This window comes from Centroberyx affinis, unplaced genomic scaffold (genome assembly GCF_046629955.1).
Source record: "Centroberyx affinis isolate AG114_WGS23_722 - 3 ecotype Tasmania unplaced genomic scaffold, CSIRO-AGI_Caff_v1 ptg005510l_1, whole genome shotgun sequence".
NCBI lineage: Eukaryota > Metazoa > Chordata > Actinopteri > Beryciformes > Berycidae > Centroberyx > Centroberyx affinis.
In genome coordinates, this window is record NW_027282766.1 from 1 (window position 1) to 21,579 (window position 21,579).

At 42.6% G+C, this 21,579-nt stretch overlaps 1 protein-coding gene across 1 annotated transcript; it reads left to right on the forward strand.

Annotated features, from left to right (window-relative positions):
• The first annotated feature begins 2,583 nt into the window (after nt 1-2,583).
• LOC139667416 (voltage-gated inwardly rectifying potassium channel KCNH2-like) lies at nt 2,584-18,180 on the forward strand. Its single transcript, XM_071546866.1, is given in 19 exon segments — nt 2,584-2,622; nt 3,396-3,568; nt 4,087-4,211; nt 4,214-4,224; nt 4,331-4,441; nt 5,655-5,809; nt 6,450-6,691; nt 7,459-7,658; nt 7,923-8,010; nt 9,060-9,224; nt 10,115-10,236; nt 11,104-11,175; nt 11,630-11,735; nt 14,043-14,160; nt 14,392-14,534; nt 14,968-15,235; nt 15,451-15,586; nt 16,160-16,225; nt 17,815-18,180. Coding segments are annotated over 19 exon segments (2,706 nt in total).
• The last annotated feature ends 3,399 nt before the right edge of the window (nt 18,181-21,579 follow it).

Consider the following 21,579-nt stretch of genomic DNA (forward strand, 5'->3'; position numbering starts at 1 on the left):
CTTATTAAGCATTAACTAACCCTTAACTTAGTGACCCTTATTGTAAAGTGTTACCAAAGATTGTTTAAAAATATTTTTAATAATTTATATTGTAGCATTTCTCCACCTGGAAATGTACAGGCTGTTTTGGGGAATTAGCACACAAGCAGAATGAGCCACTGCTCTGATTGGCTGGTTGTACAATAAAATGGCACGTAACTATGCCTGTCTATAGGTGTGATTGAAAACAGTTTTATTCTGAACCCAGTAAACCCTTTTTTTGTCTAACATTATAACGTTGAAGAGATTCATTGACGACATGTTTATTATAGCAGACTCTATGACTGAGGAAGTTTATGAGATTACTATTATAGCAAGGGAAACTACGGACTAATACCGTAAACCTACGGACAGAAACACTAAGGGGGGACAGTCTCTACCCCAGGCCACTTATGAAGAGTCTGTCAATTAGTCCGTTCAACCGTGTTCGTAGGATTTGCACCGATGACATGTCCTACCACACCTCATCAATAGAGGATACAAAAGGGAATGGATCGACGTGGCAAGGGACCCCTTCAGTGATGTGTCCCAAGTGGTGTGCCTTCAAGCACAGGGGTCGCAAAAGGAATTGAATAATGCCCGTCTGTGTTGCACCATGTAGTCCCCATTGGGCTTTGAGCTTTGGAATATCATTCAAAGACACTGGCATATCATTGGGACAGACCCTAAGCTCAAACATGTTTTCAAAGAACCCCTGAAGCTTGTTTTTCAAGGACCTACCAATCTTCGGGACGTTCTCGTCAAATCTGACGTGCCTTCTCCTCAAGCGGCATCAAAGATACCTCCTCTTCCTGCCAGTAACTATAGATGTGGCAACTGTGCCCAATGCGCCTTTACGCACAGGTGTAGGTCGCAGGATAATCACTTGCAGCACCACCCACATCATTTACCTCATCTGCTGTCCGTGTGGGCTGGCATATGTGACTTCCAGAGCTCTACGGACTCGTAGTAATATCAGGAGCCCCATTGCACTCCACTTCAAACAGGCCGCCCATAATATCAGCACTCTGAGATATATTGACTTTGAGAAGGTTAACAAATCTCTCAGGGGAGGGGATCTCGAGAAGAAGCTTCTCCAGCGCGAGGGGTTTTGGATTCACACACTTAATGTGTGTATACCCAGTTGTATAGCTACTACCCAGTATCAGAATTATCTGTATTTATATAGTTCTTCCCTTTTTTGGGGTTTATAGGCAAGTTAAATATCAAGTGACCACCTGATTGTGATATCACTACCTGCCTGTGTGTGTATATATATAGTTTTTTCTTCATATGGGTGTTTGCCTGACGAAGACCATGCTGATCGAAACATTGCAGCAATGAATGTTTTGTGAGCTTATAATTTTAAGCAATTTCCTTAATTGATCGCCAGCCACGTTTACTTAAACATTCAAGACGTGTTACAGCACAACAAAACAGAATTATGATGCCCAATATGTATTTTAATAAAATAAAATAATAATAATTATTATAAATAAATAATGAAATACTGCCAAGGCTCCGTAGCTGCCGTTGCTGCTCCTGCTCTGCCTGTCTTTAGGCCTACTCAACAAGTTAACCAAGCAAAGTTATAAACCATGCAAGATTGAATAGATTAATCTTGATAATTCTGCAGAATTTATGCCTGCACTAAACCTGAGGCAAAACATGCAAACTAAACATGCAAACAAAATGAAAAGGGCCGTCCAACAGCTGAGGCCTATAGCAACTTGAACAATAAAATCCGAAGAAAACGGGCCTTAATCTACTCATTTTTCTTTAAGAATAAGAGCATATCTACGTGGTCAGGGGTGAGTCGAGTGCGCAGCCTGTTGACAGTGAGTCCAGCCGCTGAAAACACTTGCTTCGATGGAACAGATGTCCCGGGGGTGCATAAATATTGCCACGCCAACTTTGCCAGCCAAGGGAATCTCCCTGCGTTCCCTTTCCACCAGTCTATGGGATTTACATCCAGAGGTGGCGGTATGTCACTCAGAAAGTTTTTGACTTGGCGTCACTGGAAGTTTTGGTAAAGTACTGGTCTCCAAGGAGTAGGACCATAGCTGGCCTTTTCGCTCGCTGGTGCGCGGCTCGCTGGTGCGCGGCTCCCTGGACTGCATCGCTGGGCAGTACCCCTCCCTCGTCTCCGCTGGTGGTGGCATGACTCGGTTCATCTGTAGCGGTGGTATCCACTGGTACTGCTGCTGCCAGTTCCAGCAGTTTAGCATTCGCAATCAGTTTCCTTTCTGGTGGCAGAAATGCAAGGTCTTTGTGGCGAGGGTCCAGCATCAGCGGTGGTGTTGATAGCAAGTCAACGGACTGAACTTGTGTAAATAATCAGTAAGTATCCAGGCCAGGCTACTCCCAGTCTCAGCATGGCTTTTGGCTTATGATAATATCCCGATTGTTTGGGCATAATTACCTTAATTCGTAGGCCAAGCAAGGCCCACAATTTGGACTTGAATGACTCTGCTGCTGTCTCCTCCTCTTCTCAGTAGGTGAGAGTTAATCAGACTCAAGGTGATTAGGTATGTGTTGGAGATTGAGACCTCTTTCTCGGCAGACATGATAGTGGTGGCACACTGCAGTGCTGCCAACACAGGTGTCAGATCCTCCATGAGCTGCCAGTGTTCATCCCACAGCTCAAGAACCTTGGATGGTTACCTTGCGATCAGATAGTACAGCGGTCACGGCCCACCGCTGCTCCACAAGCCAGTCAAACATCTCACAGACTCAGTTCCATCTTTTCCATGACTGTATTAGTCGGTGGAGTCGTATTCCTTGCGTTGGTATGGTCACTGGTGGGAAAACTTCTCCAAAAGTGTCTCGTAAACAGCAGTTAACGAGCACTCTGTCCAGAGAAAGCTGGACTCACCAACGATGGCCGAACCTCTTCACCATTTCTGACTGACATCACCTTAAGTCGGGCGCACGTATTACACAACTGTCAAAAACCTAAGATCTCTGTACCGCTCACATTAAACAACCTTCTTTCCCATAATTTCTGGTCTCACCGATGTTGTGGTGCAAGCACTAAACCATATGGGACAGACAGGGAGTCAGACATTAAAGGTTTCTTCACTTGGATTTGGTCTCGATACTCTGCTGACACGAAAGAGGACTTTGTTTTTGGAGCTTGAAACGGAACAGCAGCTTGCAGCGCTTATTGTAAAGGCACTCCCAACATGAGGATTTTGTCTCAGATCGCTAAAACCTGTCTGGGACAGCGAAATTGGGCCTAAAGTTGTGTAGTATGCATCTGGCTTTATGGTTTTTCTGGGTACTGAACAGTTACCTCTCGCGAGAAAGAGCAGACTAACAAGTTTCTCTCTCTCTCTCTCTCTCCCTCTCTCTCTCTCTCTCCCTCTCTCCCCCAGGTCCTGTCTCTGGGTGCTGATGTGTTACCAGAGTATAAGCTGCAGTCTCCCAGGATCCAGAAGTGGACCATCCTCCACTACAGTCCATTTAAAGCTGTGTGGGACTGGGTCATTCTCCTATTAGTCATTTATACAGCCATATTCACTCCTTATTCTGCTACATTTCTGCTGAGGTTGGTATAGACACACACACACACACACACACGCTTATTACACACACACACACACACACACTTATTACTACTAACACTAGAACCACCAGTGCAACCAGTACTGCTCCCAATTCTAATAACGATTAGGTTGTAACTTTTGTAACTGAACTGTTTGTTTGCACTTCATACCCATTTAAACAGTCAATAACTCAAAAATACATAGGATCCTATCTGTAAGTGTTTTAATGTAGAAGATCCATTCTGTAAATGTGTTTTAATACAGAGGATCCAGTCTGTAAATGTATTTTAATATAGAATATCCAGTCTGTCATAGTGTTTCATCATCATTTTGTCAATCAAGGACTTAAGTTTCCTATTATCCTTCAAATAGCATCATTTGTTTTAATGCTGTGATCTACATTAATTTGTAGGTGTACGTATCACCTTTTTTTTCAAATAGGGGATATCACATTTTACCCAACTCTTACTGAGCAAAAGTCTTATTTCTTGTTATTTTCATTTCATTAATTTCCCCTCAGTGACCAGGAGGAAGCAGCCATGCAGAGCTGTGGTTACTCCTGTTCTCCCCTAAATGTCGTGGATCTCATAGTGGACATCATGTTCATCGTCGACATCATCATCAACTTCAGGACCACCTATGTTAACTCAATGATGAGGTGACTGATGAACTAACCGGTTGACCGACTAACTGACTGCTATTTGAATATGACGATATCCATGATTTTACTGTGACTTTGTTTCCAGCGTGTTTTTTCTTCCCAGGTCGTCAGCCAGTCCGCGCGTATCGCCGTCCACTACTTCAAAGGCTGGTTCCTCATCGACATGGTGGCGGCGATTCCCTTTGACCTCCTCATCTACCGCTCAGGAGAGGAGGTGGTCAGGGGAGGTGGGGAGGGAGAGGTAGGGAGGAGGGAGTGAAGAGGAAGACGAGTTAGAGGGGAGGGTGGAGGAGGCATGGGAAGAGGTGGAGAGAGTAGGAGGAGGAGGAGAAGAAAGGGCAAAAGAGGGAGAGGTAGGGAGGAGAGCAACTTTGACAACCCCAGTTATGCTGCATTCACAACATATGGCAAACATGGCGGATACGGCATTTGTGCTAGAAAATACTGTTCACCTCAGCTTTCAGATGGTAAATACTATAGAAAATACTGTTCACCTCCGCTTTCAGATGGTAAATACTATAGAAAATACTGTTCACCTCAGCTTTCAGATGGCAAATACTACTAGAAAATACTGTTCACCTCAGCTTCAGATGGTAAATACTACTAGAAAATACTGTTCACCTCAGCTTTCAGATGGTAAATACTACTAGAAAATACTGTTCACCTCAACTTTCAGATGGTAAATACTATAGAAAATACTGTTCACCTCAGCTTTCAGATGGTAAATACTATAGAAAATACTGTTCTCCTCAGCTTTCAGATGGTAAATACTATAGAAAATACTGTTCATCTCAGCTTTCAGATGGTAAATACTATAGAAAATACTGTTCACCTCAGCTTTCAGATGGTAAATACTATGGAAAATACCGTTCACCTCAGCTTCAGATGGTAAATACTATAGAAAATACCGTTCACCTCGGCTTTCAGATGGTAAATATTATAGAAAATGCCGTTCACCTCGGCTTTCAGATGGTAAATACTATAGAAAATACCGTTCACCTCAGCTTTCAGATGGTAAATACTATAGAAAATACCGTTCACCTCAGCGTCAGATTGTAAATATTACTAGAAAATACTGAAAATAACTCAGCTTTCAGATGCTCAGCTTTGAATGCTACTTGGGAACTTGGGGTTTGATGATGGACCCCGATTTCTCTGACTTCACCAAGAAGGAAATGCCTGTGGACAAGTGTAAGGAATGACGATTTTCATCACATAAGTCATTTTGTGAGAGATTTTTGGTTTGCCTTGCTGTAAAACATGAAATCAAACGCATCACTCACTAAGTTCATGTGTGCTTAGGGTGAAAAAGCTGATCAGTTTACCTTTTGGAAAAACAACAAAGGGAAGGATTTTTGACCATCGATTCATCGTCCTCCTTTCTTTAATATGACCTCCTCTTCTCCGACTCTTCGCCTTCCTCCCAGACAACCACGCTGATTGGTTTATTGAAGACGGCTCGGTTGCTGCGATTGGTCCGCGTAGCCAGGAAGTTGGACCGCTACTCGGAGTACGGAGCCGCTGTCCTCTTCCTCCTCATGTGTACCTTTGCCCTCATCGCTCACTGGCTGGCTTGCATTTGGTACATCATTCGAACTTATTCTTGTTCATTTGAATTCTTGAGCTTTTACTTTGTGTCAAATTTTGTGTCAAATTTTGTGTCAAAGTTTGTGTCAAAGTTTGTGTCAAAGTTTGTGTCAAATTGTGATCATTTTGCCATATGAGGACACATCAGAAGTAGGGCCATGAACCATTTGGGGTTATAATCTAATTGTGCATTCATGTGGTATTGGATATATCTACTACTTTTTTTTCCAAAATTTCACACGAACACCCTCCGAAGTTGAACAATCAAGTCGGACACTACCCAAGTTATGACACAATGGTGATCTTTAACCTTTTCAACAACTGTTGTGTCAGTCAGTTAGAAAACATATACCCATGCACCTTTATTTGCAAGTTATCCAGACTGTCCTAACATTTGATTGAATAAAGTTTGTCAAATTAACTTGTTAAGCTGCAGGACATCCATGTTTGTTTACTGTATGTCTTCGGAGTTAGATTTTCCAGCACATGAACGCACAATAAGAAGGAAGTCGGAAATGTAGGGATCCCCAAACTTCACTGATGGATATGTTGAAAATGGCATATCCTTTTAAACAGAGAATAGCCTCTTAAACTATCTTATAAACTACATCTTCTTATGCACCAACCCATCCCAGGTATGCCATAGGTAGCGTGGAGCGATCTAGCTCTAACCGGATAGGCTGGCTGGACTCGCTGGGAGAACAGTTGGGGAAGCCGTACAACGATTCAATCGGCGGGTCCGGTCCGTCCATTCGGGACAAATACGTCACAGCGCTCTACTTCACCTTCAGCAGCCTGACCAGCGTGGGATTCGGTAACGTCTCCCCAAACACCAACTCTGAGAAGATCTTCTCCATCTGCGTCATGCTCATCGGATGTGAGTTCTACAACAAATCACTCTTTTTTCACTTTATGGCCAAGTCAAGAAATCTCAAGTGAAAATTAGAGGGATCGTAATCGTTAAAGGGTTAGACCACTAAGCCACCAAGACACCCCTACAATCCACTTTTAATGTGATGAGAGTTCGACATACATTATATGGGTTTTTGAAGGCTGATACCACTATTTTTGAAGGCGCTGGTAGCAACAATGTTTTGTTCTGGTGTTCAGTATCTTTAAATTTGATCATTTTCAAGCCAAAAACGTTCAAAAAATCAAAAAGATTTCAGTGTTTATTCGGTTTTTGCCCCAGAATTGTATTCTTGTCAGGGTGGAAAAGACTCTTAAACAGCATTTAGACAATGGGACACTAAAACTCTCCACTGAAACCTGGGATGATAAAAATAGTATTGTATGGAATCTGACATTCGAATCAATTCAGGTTAAGGGCTTCCCATAGACAGCCAGTGTAATATTGATCAATTCTACATATATGTAATCAAACAAACTGCATCATATCCATCATATCAGAGGTGGACGACACTAACTGATGATTTCTGATTTTTCTTAAAAGGTCAGTAGATAGATTTTTTAAATCCAGCAGTTATGCAACCAGATCACAGGACTAGTTAGTTTAGTTAATTGGTTTCTGCTACTATGCACCTTATCAACATAACAGACTGCAAACCACCTGAAAAAGAGATCAATGAGACTCCCTAACTAAATAAAGGATAAATGAAAAAATGTCTCTATCTCCCCCTCCAGCCCTGATGTACGCCAGTATTTTTGGCAATGTCTCAGCCATTATCCAGCGGTTGTACTCGGGCACGGCGCGCTACCACACCCAGATGCTGAGAGTCCGAGAGTTCATACGCTTCCACCAGATCCCCAACCCGCTGAGACAGCGTCTGGAGGAGTACTTCCAACACGCATGGTCGTACACAAATGGGATAGATATGAACGCAGTGAGTATATGGAGAGCAAATGGGATAGATTTGAACAACAAATTTCCTAGAAAGTCTAAAATGTTCACTGTATTTATGTTCATGTTAAACAGTCCATTTGGAGTCTTCAATCTAAAGGATTTCGTTCGGAATGTTCAAATATTCTGCATGCTAACCGAAGTCAACGTATTCATCCATCCATCCCTGCCCTTTCTCTTTCTCTCTCATATTTCTCTGTCTTCCAAACCCCTCTCCCTCCATCCTCCATCCTTCCCCCTCCGGCAGGTTTTAAAAGGTTTTCCAGAGTGTCTCCAGGCAGATATCTGTCTCCACCTCAACCGCACACTGCTGCAGAACTGTAAGGCCTTCAAAGGTAACCCTCGTTTTAGAGCATACAAATGTTAGATGTGTTATGAAAAACTTTACTCTAGAATGCTGAGGAGCATTTAAATTCATACAACTACTCTGTTAACGTTAATGGGGAGCTATGGATCTGTCTTACCCTCAATATTTTGGAAAGTACGCGCTTGAGTGAAAAATGTGTTTTGTCATTGAGAATTGCCATTTCAAAAAAATTGCTGTATGTATTTTAGCAATTTTACATTGATTAGCTGTTTGTTTCAGTATTGATATTAATATTTTACAGACCACTTTCAAGGCAAGGATGGTATGTCACCAAGCTATATCACAGACCTTTTACCCCCCTTTAATAAAATTAAAATTTGTAATTATTGCCTGCACTTGCATTGTATTGTTTGTTTTCCAATGTTTTGCACATATTCACTTAAGCAAATGGCACTTTATTGGTCAGATGGAGAACAAAAACAGAAAATGGAAACCTGTAGTAGCTACTGTAGCTAGCTTTGTTATACTTTATTTTCTTACTACTTTCCCCCCATTGTTGTTGTTGCTATGACATCCCTGGCCATACCCATATGACACACCCACAGCAAATGGTTTATGCCCCAAAATGTATACGTTTTGGGGCGTAGTAGTGGTACGTAGTGGTACAACTGCAAGCTGTCTGCAAGCTGACAGAGACAAGCAGCATCTCAAGCGTTCAATACTACTTCTAAGTCGAGTCGAGTTCGAGAATTCAGTATATGAGTTCGTACTCAAACTTAATGTACGTACTGAAACTCGAGAACCCAAATGAACGGCTTGCTCAACAATGTACTAGTTCCTCATTGTGGGTTAGGGTTAGGGTTGAAAAGTTTTGTCCTCCATATTTGGGCTCCTCTTGCATGTAGTCTAGAATCCTACATTTATAGAGGAGGGTGAAAGTTTTTTTAAGCAACTTTCAAAATTTGAGCTTGAAACCATGGCTAAGGTGGTAAGTTAATTCAAGAAATTTGCAGATAATATGGTCATGTTTTTCTACCCTAAGACATCGCCTGACTGGTTTGTTTATGTGGTGTTTAGGTTCCACTAAGGGCTGTCTGAGGGCCCTGGCCATGAGGTTTAAGACCACCCACGCTCCTCCTGGTGACACCCTGGTCCATGCTGGAGACCTGATCTCAGCTCTGTACTTCATATCCAGAGGATCCATAGAGATCCTCAGAGGAGACGTGGTGGTGGCTATACTGGGTAGGTACCCGAAAGAAAGAAAGAAAGGAAGAAGAAAGAAAGAAAGAAAGAAAGAAAGAAAATTGTCACTGTCAGAGGCACCATGCTGCTGTGTAAGCCTCATGTATGGACTAGTAGCTCCATCTAGTGGCCAATCCCTCCATAAATTGTAAGGAGACTCAATCCTTTAATCTTGGAAATTATATTGCCATACCACACTGTTGCCTCTAGATTCATTTTACATGCTTGCTAGCTATAATGTCTTGGCAATTAATGTAACCAGTGTTTTTATATCAGACCTATCAACACTGCATATTGTTGTGTCGAAGTTAGCCAATATACAATATTAGTGTGGAGTATGAAATCACAAATGTCTCATATATAAATACACAAAACAAGATTTACAAATATAAATGATGACTTATAAATATGTAACTGTGATACACAAACAAATACCGCCCGACCTGTGTACTGCCAACTATCATCTGAATGAAACACAAAAGTTCCTTCATTTTTTTTAATCTCTCGATCCGTAAATGTGTTTCTCTAAGCTGTATTCACTTTTCCTGATTCCATATAGCAGATTATAATATTACTGAAGTTTAAGCATGGCAGTTAAAATTGGCTAAAAACATCGGTTTGTTTCATGTGTTGACTGATCGTTTTGAATGATTATTCGGGACTGCATCTGTTAGTATTTATGTGTTTTTACAGCTGTGTTTGTCACACAATGGTCTTATGTCTTATGATCTTACATGAGCGCTATCAGCTGGCCTATACAGGTTACTAGCACAGGCACTTCAGACATGCAGATCAGCAAGGACCTAATGAAAATCCTACTGTCTGTTAGTGACTTCACCAGGTTTCTATTTATCTCTCCTCTCCTCTCCTCTCTTCCTCTCCTCCTCCAGGGAAGAATGATATCTTTGGTGAGCCCATCAACTTGTTCGCTCGGCCCGGAAAATCCAGTGCTGATGTTAGAGCTCTGACCTACTGTGATCTCCATAAGATACACAGAGAAGACATGTTGGAGGTATGACGTGTGTTGAATTTTTGATTGATGTTACAATTACAGTGCAAATCAATAGCAAAAATGCCCATGTAGAATATAGAGGTATACATTCTGAATTTTCTTCTTCTCGTTTCTCTTCCTGTTCATTGTTCTTTGTCGGGGTTTGTTCCGTTTCTCTTATTTTGAACACTCTCAAAATGTTGAATTATGTCCCTGAGATGTTGGAATTGTTTTTGCAATATGTTTTTTTCTTTGCTGTATACTATTATTTTGCTGCTGCAACGACCCAATCTCCCCACAAGGATCATTAAAGTTTCATTTTATCTTATTCTATCTTCTTTTATCTTTCCAACTATTTATATTACAATGTTTGGAAATCAACTTCTACTGAACTTGTTTGTGTTGGAAAAGTTAATTTCTAAAGTATATATCCATTCAAAAAAAAAAAAAAAGCAACATGCAACAAGCAACCTGAATCATCACTGTATGGACATTCACTCAGGGGCATTAATTCACTAAACCCTAAGCTGGCAAAGTCCTTGGATTTAATGTTTGCAACAAAACTTCCAAACCCGCTGATATTTATGACGTATTTATGACGTATGACATATATTATTTGGTCATATCAGCTGCTCCACCGATGTGATTTTTAAGGGCTTCCAATTAGTTTTCTTGCAGTTTTTCTTGATTTTTGCTCTTCACTTCAATGACAAACACTACAAGATCAAATTTAGACTCACTTAGGCTACAGTCTACAGTTTCTACCTACAGTCCTCTCCTATAATATTTATCCTTTTACCATTACCCACAATCCTTAAAAAATAATGATTATTTTAAAAGGTGTCCTATTAATCATTTCCTAATTTGCTGTTTTTTCTGTGTTGCCAGGTCCTGGACATGTACCCAGAGTTTTGTGACTATTTCTGGTCCAACCTGGAGATCACCTTCAACCTCAGAGATGTGTGTTTCTGACTTGACATAATTGAAAACTACTAACTACTCACTATTCACTAACACCAGATATCTATCTAGATGAATAGATAGATACATTTCAGTTGCTACTACACTTAAGCTCACTGAAACTAAAAACTTCTTTGAATTTAAAGCTGCACTAGAAAATTTTGCACGTTGGCGGCCCCTAATGGCAGAAAAAGGTAACTGTTAGAATTTTGAGTACTTCCCTTCCCAGTAATCCTATGGTCAAATGTGATTCAGGCTGATGGGTGGTTTATTACATGAAAATCTTACCTAGTGCAGCTTTAACTCTAGTCATTCGCTATATTATTTGCATCTTATAGAAAATCACAACACAAGGTTTATGCAACACAGTTTGTACAAACTTTATCCACAAGTAATTATTCTCTCCCTCCCTCCCTCTCATTCTTTCTTTCTCTCCCTCCCTCCCTCTTTCCAGACTAACAATATTGTAGGTTCAGTGAGCAGTGACGACTCAGACCCCGAAGACTTAAGCAGACGACTCCGAAAACACAAACTCTCCTTCACTCACAGAGCTGACAGAGGTAGTACTATGTATATGAAGCGGTTGCCTTTGTAGAAGTCCATTAGTGTTGCACCTGAATAGGCATATTGTAAGACAAAGCTCATACTGTATCTCTCAATCGACTGGCTGTCAAGATAAATACATTGTAGATGAAAGTGGATTAAATGAGAAAAGAGATGATTTGCTTAGCTTCCTCCATGAGATTTGGCTCAAAGGTGAAGACAATGGTTTTGTCCGAATTCATAGTACGTTCTATGCAATCTTGGAACCCATCTTCTATCAGTCTGACGACGATTAGACTCTCCCCCAGAGTCTAATCGACAGCCAATATTTCAGGGTTTCCGGTGTAGCCAGCGGACATCCGGGCCAAGACTTCCTCTTCCGTGCGGCGGTCATTGTTTACAGTCCGATTAGCAACTTGAGACGCGAGAATGGAGTTGGAGTTGAGAGACGACGTCTACAGCAATATTTTTTACTTTTTTGTAGGTGTTTTAGGTCTAGACGATATTTCGGCTAATAAACAGATATCTGCATATGAGACGTTGTCTCTCAACTCCAACGGAAGAGGAAGTGTTGGCCCGGATGTCCTGGCTGCACCGGAAACCCCGAAATATTGGCTGTCACCCCCAGAGTCTAATCGCCGTCAGACCGATAGACGATGGGTTCCGAGATTGCGTTCTATGTACATAAGTGTGTACAACATACTACATACTGCTGGAGCATACTGTTCAGTACATGGAATGCAGTATGTGCGGTGTACTATGTACAATATACTTGGCAGACTTTCACAACACAGCGGAAATGACCGTAACACCAGAGGAAAGACAAGAAGAAAACAGTTTGCTGCTGGGAGCCTGTCAGCTGGAGTCCGTCCTCTGGCTGTGTCGTTGTTTTGCTGTTGGTGTCAGCAAGTAACAAGAATTCCCGCTTCAGTCCGTCATCTTCGTTTGGAAAATTGGACCATGCCAATTCCATGGGAACGATTTGGCACAAAGAGCTGTGGGATCCGTACTTCATATTTTGGTCTATGTAGTGTTCATACAGATGTGTTTCACATGCTGCATTTACATACTGACATCTTGCAACATTGCGCTTTGGCGGCCCCATGTGGCAGCAAGCGAGGGATAACAGTTTTGAGAGGGCTTCATTACTCAGACATCAATGTGATCAACTAAATGTCATCTTCTTCATGTCTGGTGGGGATGGAGATACCACTGACCATTCCAACACCAGAATTTAATTTGAGCAAATAGGGTGAATCTACAGCATCTCAATTAATGGGGATGGGACGCTCTTCTCTGTTGCAGCCCCACTTTGTGATTTAGGCTGATCAGACAACTGGAATTTTGCATGAAAATCTTGACTGGTGCAGCTTTAATTAAAAGCTAATGGAATCAACCTGTGATTACACTCAAGTTAATGTGTTCAGCTCCTTTGACAGCAGCTTTTTGCATTTTGATATCTCTGCTTCATATTAAGCTTTATGCTGGGATGAAATTTTGTCTAGCCTGACTTGTAATATTTCTAGCAAAATGGTGTCTAATGCAGAACGGTTGGAGATTGCATTTAAATAGCACAGTGACTGCTTCAATTCCCCTAAAGTTCCATATCTGGCTTTATGTGATATTTCCAATCAATTGATAATTGCAGAGGGTGGACAAAATAACACAAACACCTAACAATATATGAATATTAAGTATCTAATAAGGAGTAGATCCACCATGTGCCTTCAGAACAGCTTCAATCCTTGTTCTGCTGTCACACTGCATCCTGAACTGTGTGTAGTGGAAAGCCTCCAGTTCTTTGAGGGATGAAGGAGGTAGAAATCTATTTCCCAAAAAGGTTCAATGATGTTTAGATCTGCTGATCAGGGAGGGCATGGAAGGAGTTCCTGATGTTCGTGAAACCAGCAGTGTGTATGGGGATATTACCATGTTGGAATATGGGAACATCATGAGGGAACAGTGTTTGCACGCACCCTAAGGTGCTGCTGGTCCTGTACAACTGCCTCATATTCCTTGTCCGTTATTTGACCACGAAGAGCAATCAATGGACCTAATGACTCCCAGTAGGTGGCACTACACCATTACAGATCCACCATCAGACATTGTGGTTTGAACGCATATTTTGGCAGTGCCCAAACGTAAACCCGTCTGGATGTAAAAAAGCTTTCAGGTCCAGGTTTTGTGCTCCTTACACCGGGTTATGCATCTTTGTGCATTGACATCAACTATTTGGCTTCTTCGAAACTCTGTTAGTTGCCTTGTGTTGCACTGAAAACTCACATCTAAAACCTCACATGTAACTGATTGTCCACTCCTCCTAGGTGACTCCATCCCAGGGGGGAGCAATCCATCACAGAGAGCTGCCTACCGATCCCGAGGCGGACAGAGTAACTGGGATGAGTGCGATGGACAAAGCAAAGATGATCATAGACATAAACTGTAAGCCCTGGTATTATTTAGATAGAACTTTTGTTTGTGTGGCAATTGCCAGAGATCCAAACCATGCATTTACTTGGTTCGAGGACCAATGACAAAGAACTATCTGAATATTACAATGTGAAAACGTGTTTTTGGAGTCTATAATTTAAGGTGTTCCACTCCCTCCTCTGTAGTTTCGACATTACCAAACATTGAATTCTGACCTTGCAGACATGGCCCTGTCTTCTCCAGTGGGGATGAAGGTGAAGAGGAAGAGTCAGAGCTGACCAGCCCTGCCCAGACTTCACTAGCTCGTCTGGTTCACGGCCCTGCCACAAACAGCAGTAGCTATATGGAGACTGACAGGAAAGAGAAGACCTGTAACTCCTTGACAGGTAGGACTGATGCTTGTTTTTCTGAAGATTTGTCCTATGGCATTTCAAACTAGAAGGGCACTCGGAGAGCGCAGACCTCCGCCAAGGTTCATGCTATTATTGCTTGTTTGTGAGTCGGATCCGGATCCGCTCCAGAATTTAATGGGTTCTTCCTTGGCCCATGCTACACCCTTCCACGAAGTTTCATGAAAATCAGGCCAGTAGTTTTTCCGTAATCCTGCAAACAGACAAATAGACAAACAAACAAACAAACGAACGGCACCGAAAACATAACCTCCTTGGCGGAGGTAATAAAGTTAGGAGAATTATGGAGCTAAATTATAATTTTGGTAACTCGGTCTGATGGTTAGGGTTAGGGTTAGGCTTAGTTAATTCTCTCTCTGTCTCTCTCTCTCTCTCTCTCTCTCTCTCTCTGTGACTATTTCTCTACTAGACGCTTTCTCGGGGGTCTCCAACATCTTCAGTTTCTGGGGCTCCGAGAATCGAGAGGAGCAGCAATACCAGGAGGTGCCCTGCTCCCGCAGCCTGCCTTCACCTCCTCCTCACCCTCCCTCCCAGCATCACCCCCCTCGCCCTCCCTCCTCTTCTCCTCCTCCTCCTCCTCTTCCTCCTCCTCCTCCTCCTCCTCATCCCGCCATTCCCCAGAGGCAGAAGGGGGAGTTAGAGAACAGGCTGGAGCTGCTACAGTCACAGATATTCAGGTGGGTCGGTTTACCTGGGTTTAGTCAGGGTTTCTGCCAGTCTGGGTAGCTACTTTACACTTTACAAACACATGATGAAACTGATCCCCACTTTTGCATTACTCGATTGGCTTCTCTAATGTAAATGCCTAACAAGAGCCACCAAACTGCCATATCTAAACTATCTCTGTCCACTCATCTCCTTTTAACCATTTTGTCTTACGTTGGTTTTCCAGGTTGGAGTCACGCATGTCAGCGGACATCGGGGCCGTCCTGCAGCTGCTGCAGAGGCAGATGCCGATGATCCCGCCCTCCTACAGCACCCTGACATCAACACCTAACGCACCGTCCTCCCCCATCCCGTCCCCCACTGCCACCTCCCCGCCGTGCAGCCCCGCCCCTGCCTCCCCCACGGACGAATCGCCAACCTCCAACCCATCCACTGAAAACCAAGATCTTGCCCTTCCCCAATTTCCCTCACTTTCCTGCAATTCAGCCATCCAACAATGCTCCCTTGCCTTTTCTACCTCATATCAGTCACCTCCTACTGATCAGTCACCTTCCATCACACAACCCCAGCCCCAAATAATCCCCCTCCATACCCAAAAGTCTCCCTTCCAGGTCATCTCCTCTTCTGCAGACCTGAAGCACATTTCCCCGGTCGCCAGTGAAGATTTCTCCCAGATTTCCCTGTCCATGATCCCAACACTGCCGCCTGTCACCCAAAATGCACCCCCCATCCAAAATGTCCTCCCTGGCACCCAATGTCCATCACCTACCCAGCTTTCTTCCCCCATCTTACCCCACACTGTCTCCGCCTCACCCCCGCAACCCCAAACATCCACCCAGCCTTGCTCCCCTGTCCTTAAACTGGGGGAGTGTCCGTCTGCGTTTGCCTCTTGTTCCCAGTCCCTGCCATTGCCCCTCGCCGCCCTAACCGCACAGCCTCCAGAGCGGCTGGTACAACCATTTCCTCCTCTCAAGACACAGAGCTCAGCATCTCTTTCACAGGTACTGTGTAGAATAGGAATCAGTGTGCCGTCTAATCTGTTACCCTCTGTTCAGACAGAGTCCAAAAATCAATTCAGAGACAGCCCAAATGCATGCAAAGTCAATGGAAGGAGGCGAACAGGGCGAAAGTGCATTGAGGAGTTTATTGAGAAATTTGCCTGACACAGTAAAGGGGAAGCCAATCAGCCTCAAGCAGGACTTTATCTAGGCGCCTGTAATTTTCTCCCCCACCTAGTATTTACAGGTAAAAACAAGGTAACATATTTGTTATTTATTGGCCCAGAAGGGTACTGCATCATTTGTTCTTCATCATTCCTACTTTTTATGCCTCCGCGCCGGTGATAGCCGTGGCTGGAGGCATTATATTTTCGGGTTGTCCGTCCGTCCGTCCATACATATGGACGTACGTACGTCCGTCCCATTCTCGTGAACGCGATATCTCAGGAATGCCTTGAGGGAATTTCTTCAAATTTGGCACAAACGTCCACTTGGACTCAAGGATGAACTGATTAGATTTTGGTGGTCAAAGATCAAGGTCACTGTGACCTCACGTCCGTCCCATTCTCTTAAACGCGATATCTCAGGAACGCCTGGAGGGAATTTCATTACATCTGGCACAAACGTCCACTTAACTAACTCAAGAATTCATATGCTAATTATGACAAAATTTCACACAAATGTCTAATAGGATAAAATTGAAGTGATGATATTTTATATCCAAAAGTTCAAAGGTCAACTTCACTGTGACATCATAATGTTTTGCTTACCACTGTAGCTAGGAAACAATCTTGGGTCATTCTACAAAAATGGTGGAAGTGCTGTTGCTTACTTTTGCAAACACCAAAATCCTTTAAGTTGACCTAATAATCACATTAATTATATATGTTCAATAAATAAAGGCTGTCCTTGCAATGATAAAACAAAGTGTATTGGCAGAGGCATACAACCGCGAGGCGGTTATTTCTAGTTTCTCTTAACTTATGAAAATGGAATGGAGACCATTCTTATATTTTAAAGAGCAAATTTAAAGATATCACCAAAGGTAGTAACCTTCTTTTATGTATAGACTTGTGTATTGTGTGTTTATGTACTGTACATGCTTGGGTATGTGCATGCATATGTTTGTGTGTTGAAATAGTATTGTACGTATTATTATTAGGTGCACTTGTCCAACAGCTAAGCCCTGGTACCAGAGGTCTATTTAGGTAATCAAATGTTTAGAGTTATTACTCACTTACTGAACTGGCCCAGATCAAAATGGCTTCAAACAATTGGTTTAGTTTGACCTACCTATTACTGTGCAACACCCATCAGCAGATGTTGTGGTGTGTGTGTACCAATGCCCAGGATATTTCTTATGCTTGTGTGTAACTTCATCTTCCTTGGGCTATTTAATCAGTGTCTTGCAGATTGAAATACAGTACAAAAAGTCAATATTCAAGAACTGGTAAATTTTTCCCATCAAGGCCTATGTATTTGTTTATGTTTTGCAAGACATTATCATTTTTTGGCTTAATCCCATGGTGATGAAATATACAAAGGTTTCTGCAGGGCACTGGCAGCTATCATCTTTATTCTCTTCCTCGCAGGTTCTGGTCAGCCCAGACTTCGAGAACCTGCCCTCCAAATCCAGCCCATCGCTCAACAGTCATGGAATAGAGCTACGCCTCCTTCAACCAATCCCTCCACAGGACAATTCCTCACAGCCCTGCTCCTCTGGCACCATCAGTCAATCGGAGCGTCACCCCCAGAGTCGAACCAGCCCACCAGAAGATGGCCCGTTCAGTTTGACTTCTCACGAGAGCGCCTCAAGGTCAGATCCGGGTTCGGGGACCGTGTCGGGCCAGTCGGAGGCACTGGAAGGCCAGCGGCGCGTCTCGTTGCCAGGGGACCGAGAATCGTCATCAGACAGCCGCCGGAAGACTCAGCACTATGGTTCCGACCCAAGAAGTTAGGGGTGATGGGATTGGTGTCACATGCCGCCGCTGTACAGTGAGTCAGCACTGAATTAGTTTGTGGACTGGACTGGATTTACTCTGCCGTCTCTGGGCATGCTGACATACAAACGGCTTTGGATCAAACTCACACTAGCCCCCATTTATCATTAGTTTATTGCTTATCCAGAGCCATAGATAGAGTTTGGCCATTGCAAGTTTCAGCAGCAGCCATATTAAATAACATTTTAATCTCTGCCAGGTGATATTAAGAATGCTGGGTATGCCACTATGGTGATTTTATGCACAATACTGTTGCACATCTGCAGCCAATAGCTCTTCAATAGAAAGGGCAACAAGATGTTCTCCATTGTACAACCTTGCCGAACTTTCTCCATCGTTGCTCTGTGAAAGAATTCATACTGTAAATATGGGCAATTATGAGGCAAACACAGAACCCTTATCTCTTCTTCTATCTGACAATAGAGGCACTACTCCCGAAAAACCTAGAACACTGTCACTTTTTACACTTGGACTTGGCTGCTTTGAAAATACTGAAAACACTGTCAACAGTTGAAGCACTGGTGAAACACTTGTTGTATGAAATTGCATAAACTGGTACATTTTCTTCATCCCCTATCAGTGACTTCATTCAGCACCACACAAAGTATAGGGGAAATGTGGTTCAACCATCATGCGTATAAAGCTAATAGGCACTTTGTATGCTTGGGGATGTCCTGCTCTACTGCGAATTTCCCTTAATTCTTGTAAATGTTATGTAATTTTTGTAGAATTCACCCATCAAATAGTCGTCACTGAGGCTTTTACGCAAGAGGAGGTGTCATATTTGGGTTCCTGCTACTCGTCTGTCGCCCACAAAATACTAGTACAAACACTGACAGGGTCCTCTGTCATGTGTAAAGCTCTGGAAGAATGCAGGGCTTCAGAACTCTTAACTCAGTGATATATGTGACAGTGCCAGGGCACGACTTCCCATGGTTCAAAAAGGATTTACTATTACCCATTGATTGTGAGTGTGTGTAGACTTCAGTACATTAGTCTGTGAACACACATTCCCCCACTCTTCCCCTACTTGCATTGTATTGTAATCTTGTCTTTCATGGAACCAAGGTTATATACATAGCCTATCATGTGTGAGCAAATAATGGTCAGAGTAAAAGTACAGGGATTTGTCTTGGTGACATTGATGCAGACACAGACAACTTACAGTTATACATACTGCCACACATGTTGCAATTACAACAGGTCTTCACATACAGGGACAGTACAAGCACAGTCATACATATTGCTGTACATATTGCAATACAATACATATTGCAGTTGTGTCACAAATCTCCAAGCAATCATGTCTTGCACAATCGTGGAGGTCCAGTGGAGAACTGTCTATGGGCAAATAATGGCTAAATATATAACAACCAAGCTAGAAAAAGAGAGCTAGCTGAAAAAGATTGTTGTGTTGTGGCAGTAGATCCATTCATTAATGTTATTAGTAAAAGTGAATAGTCTGATAAGGTAGATATGTTTCTAGCTTGAGAAGAGTCAACTCAATTAACCTGAACAAACAGTTGTTATTTTGGCTATGTTAGCTTGCTAACTAGCCAGCAGGCTAAAGCAACCAATGTTAATGTTAACATGCAACTACAAGTCACTAACACTAGCTTCTACTAGATGCGTTGGCTAGTGTGCAAATCATATGTGTTTACAACAAGAAATGGTTAGCTGATGCTATGGTTAGCTAGCTAGCAAGCTTAAATTATCCAAGCACAAAATAAAATCAATCAGATATATTGATCAAGTAACCATGTGTATTCAATTCATAAGTTTAGAAATGCAATCGGCTGTTCACAGCCACTATTGCCCAAGAGCTCGACCTCCAGTACCACCAGAGGGTGCGTTACATCACCCAAAAGCCCTGCAGGCACACATTATGGTTACAGTTGTAGAGGGAAGTGTAATGCGTGACCAGTAGTGAATTGGTCCAGCATGCCATGAGAAAGTTACACTGTATAGAATAGGATGCAGGAAAATAAATTATGAGCATTGGAGAACCTGAGGCTACGAAGTGCCATAGTGTGTAAAGTCTGAAGTAGGCTACACAGCATTGTGCAGATATTGTACGTAGTGCAAGTTTGTGTAAAACTAAATGGTAAGGGGATAGAGTTGTGGGATAGCTTGAGTAGGGTTTAGCTCTCTTATGGTGATGGGTGGTCTTTGTTTGCAATGGTCTTTGATCGTTTCTACGTTTCTGGAAGAAGATAGTTGCTCATTCATGTTCATTCATGCAGTTCTTTACAGGGTTCCCACTAGTTGTGGAATTCCTGGAATATCATGGAATTTATGGAGCTGAATTCCAAACAGAGGGACTTTGGGAACTCGATAAAGTCTTGGGGAAAGTCAAGAAAAATCAGGGAATTTTACAAATGGGTGAATGTAGCAGAATGTTTGAACAACTTGTTTCACACATTCGTTGTATTAGAGGGTGGTTATTTGCCCAACTGGAGAGGAAATCAGACTGAAAAACAACATTAACAAACCAGCAAGGAATCTAATCTTTTGCTCTCTGGAAGCACTCCGACTTAAGTTATGGAAAGTCATGCAATAGTCATGGAATTTTACATCAGGGCCATGGTGGGTACCTCATCTTTGAAAGCAGCTGGAGCTTTTCCCTCAAACACCAGGAAGCAGAACTATACCTTGAATGACGGATGCGAGGACGCTTTTGATTATGAGCTATGGATTACGGAGGAGTTGGGCTTCCCTGTTTGTTGCCTGTTGGACCATCTTGTTCTGGCAGGACAGGGAATGGGTCACTTTCTTGTCCCGTTTGAGATGTTATTGTCCCGTTCATTCACAGCCCTTCATTGTTCAGACATAACCCTGTACCCCTGAATTTATGGACTGTGTTGATTCTAGCATCAAAATTGAGAGATACAGCTAATATTTAAACATGTAACATCGCTCATCATGAAAATAGTGTTGTGAACTCTAAGAAATGACCTAAGTCACTGTTATCTTGTATATACCCTTTGTTGGATGCTTTTATCCAGAGCGACTCACAGTACCATGAATGCATGCGTTTTAATGTGGGTGCCGACAGCAGGAATCAAACCCCAAGCCCTGTACATGTTGTATTTGTGTAATGCTAATCTCACCTACTGTTATGCCAGTTTTGTCATTTTCCTTGGATTGTATTACTCTTCCTGAGCTTTTCAAGTGGGGAGCAAATGAAGCTGAACTGAAAGTTCTAACAACCTTCGGTACCCACAATCAGAGCCATTGATTGAACAGATTTGGACTTGGCAGTGTTCAGTGCCACAGTGTTACTCCATGGCCAATATTAAGTAACATGATCCTAGATATATACAGGGTGATGTTATTGCAATATATTTATGCATGTGG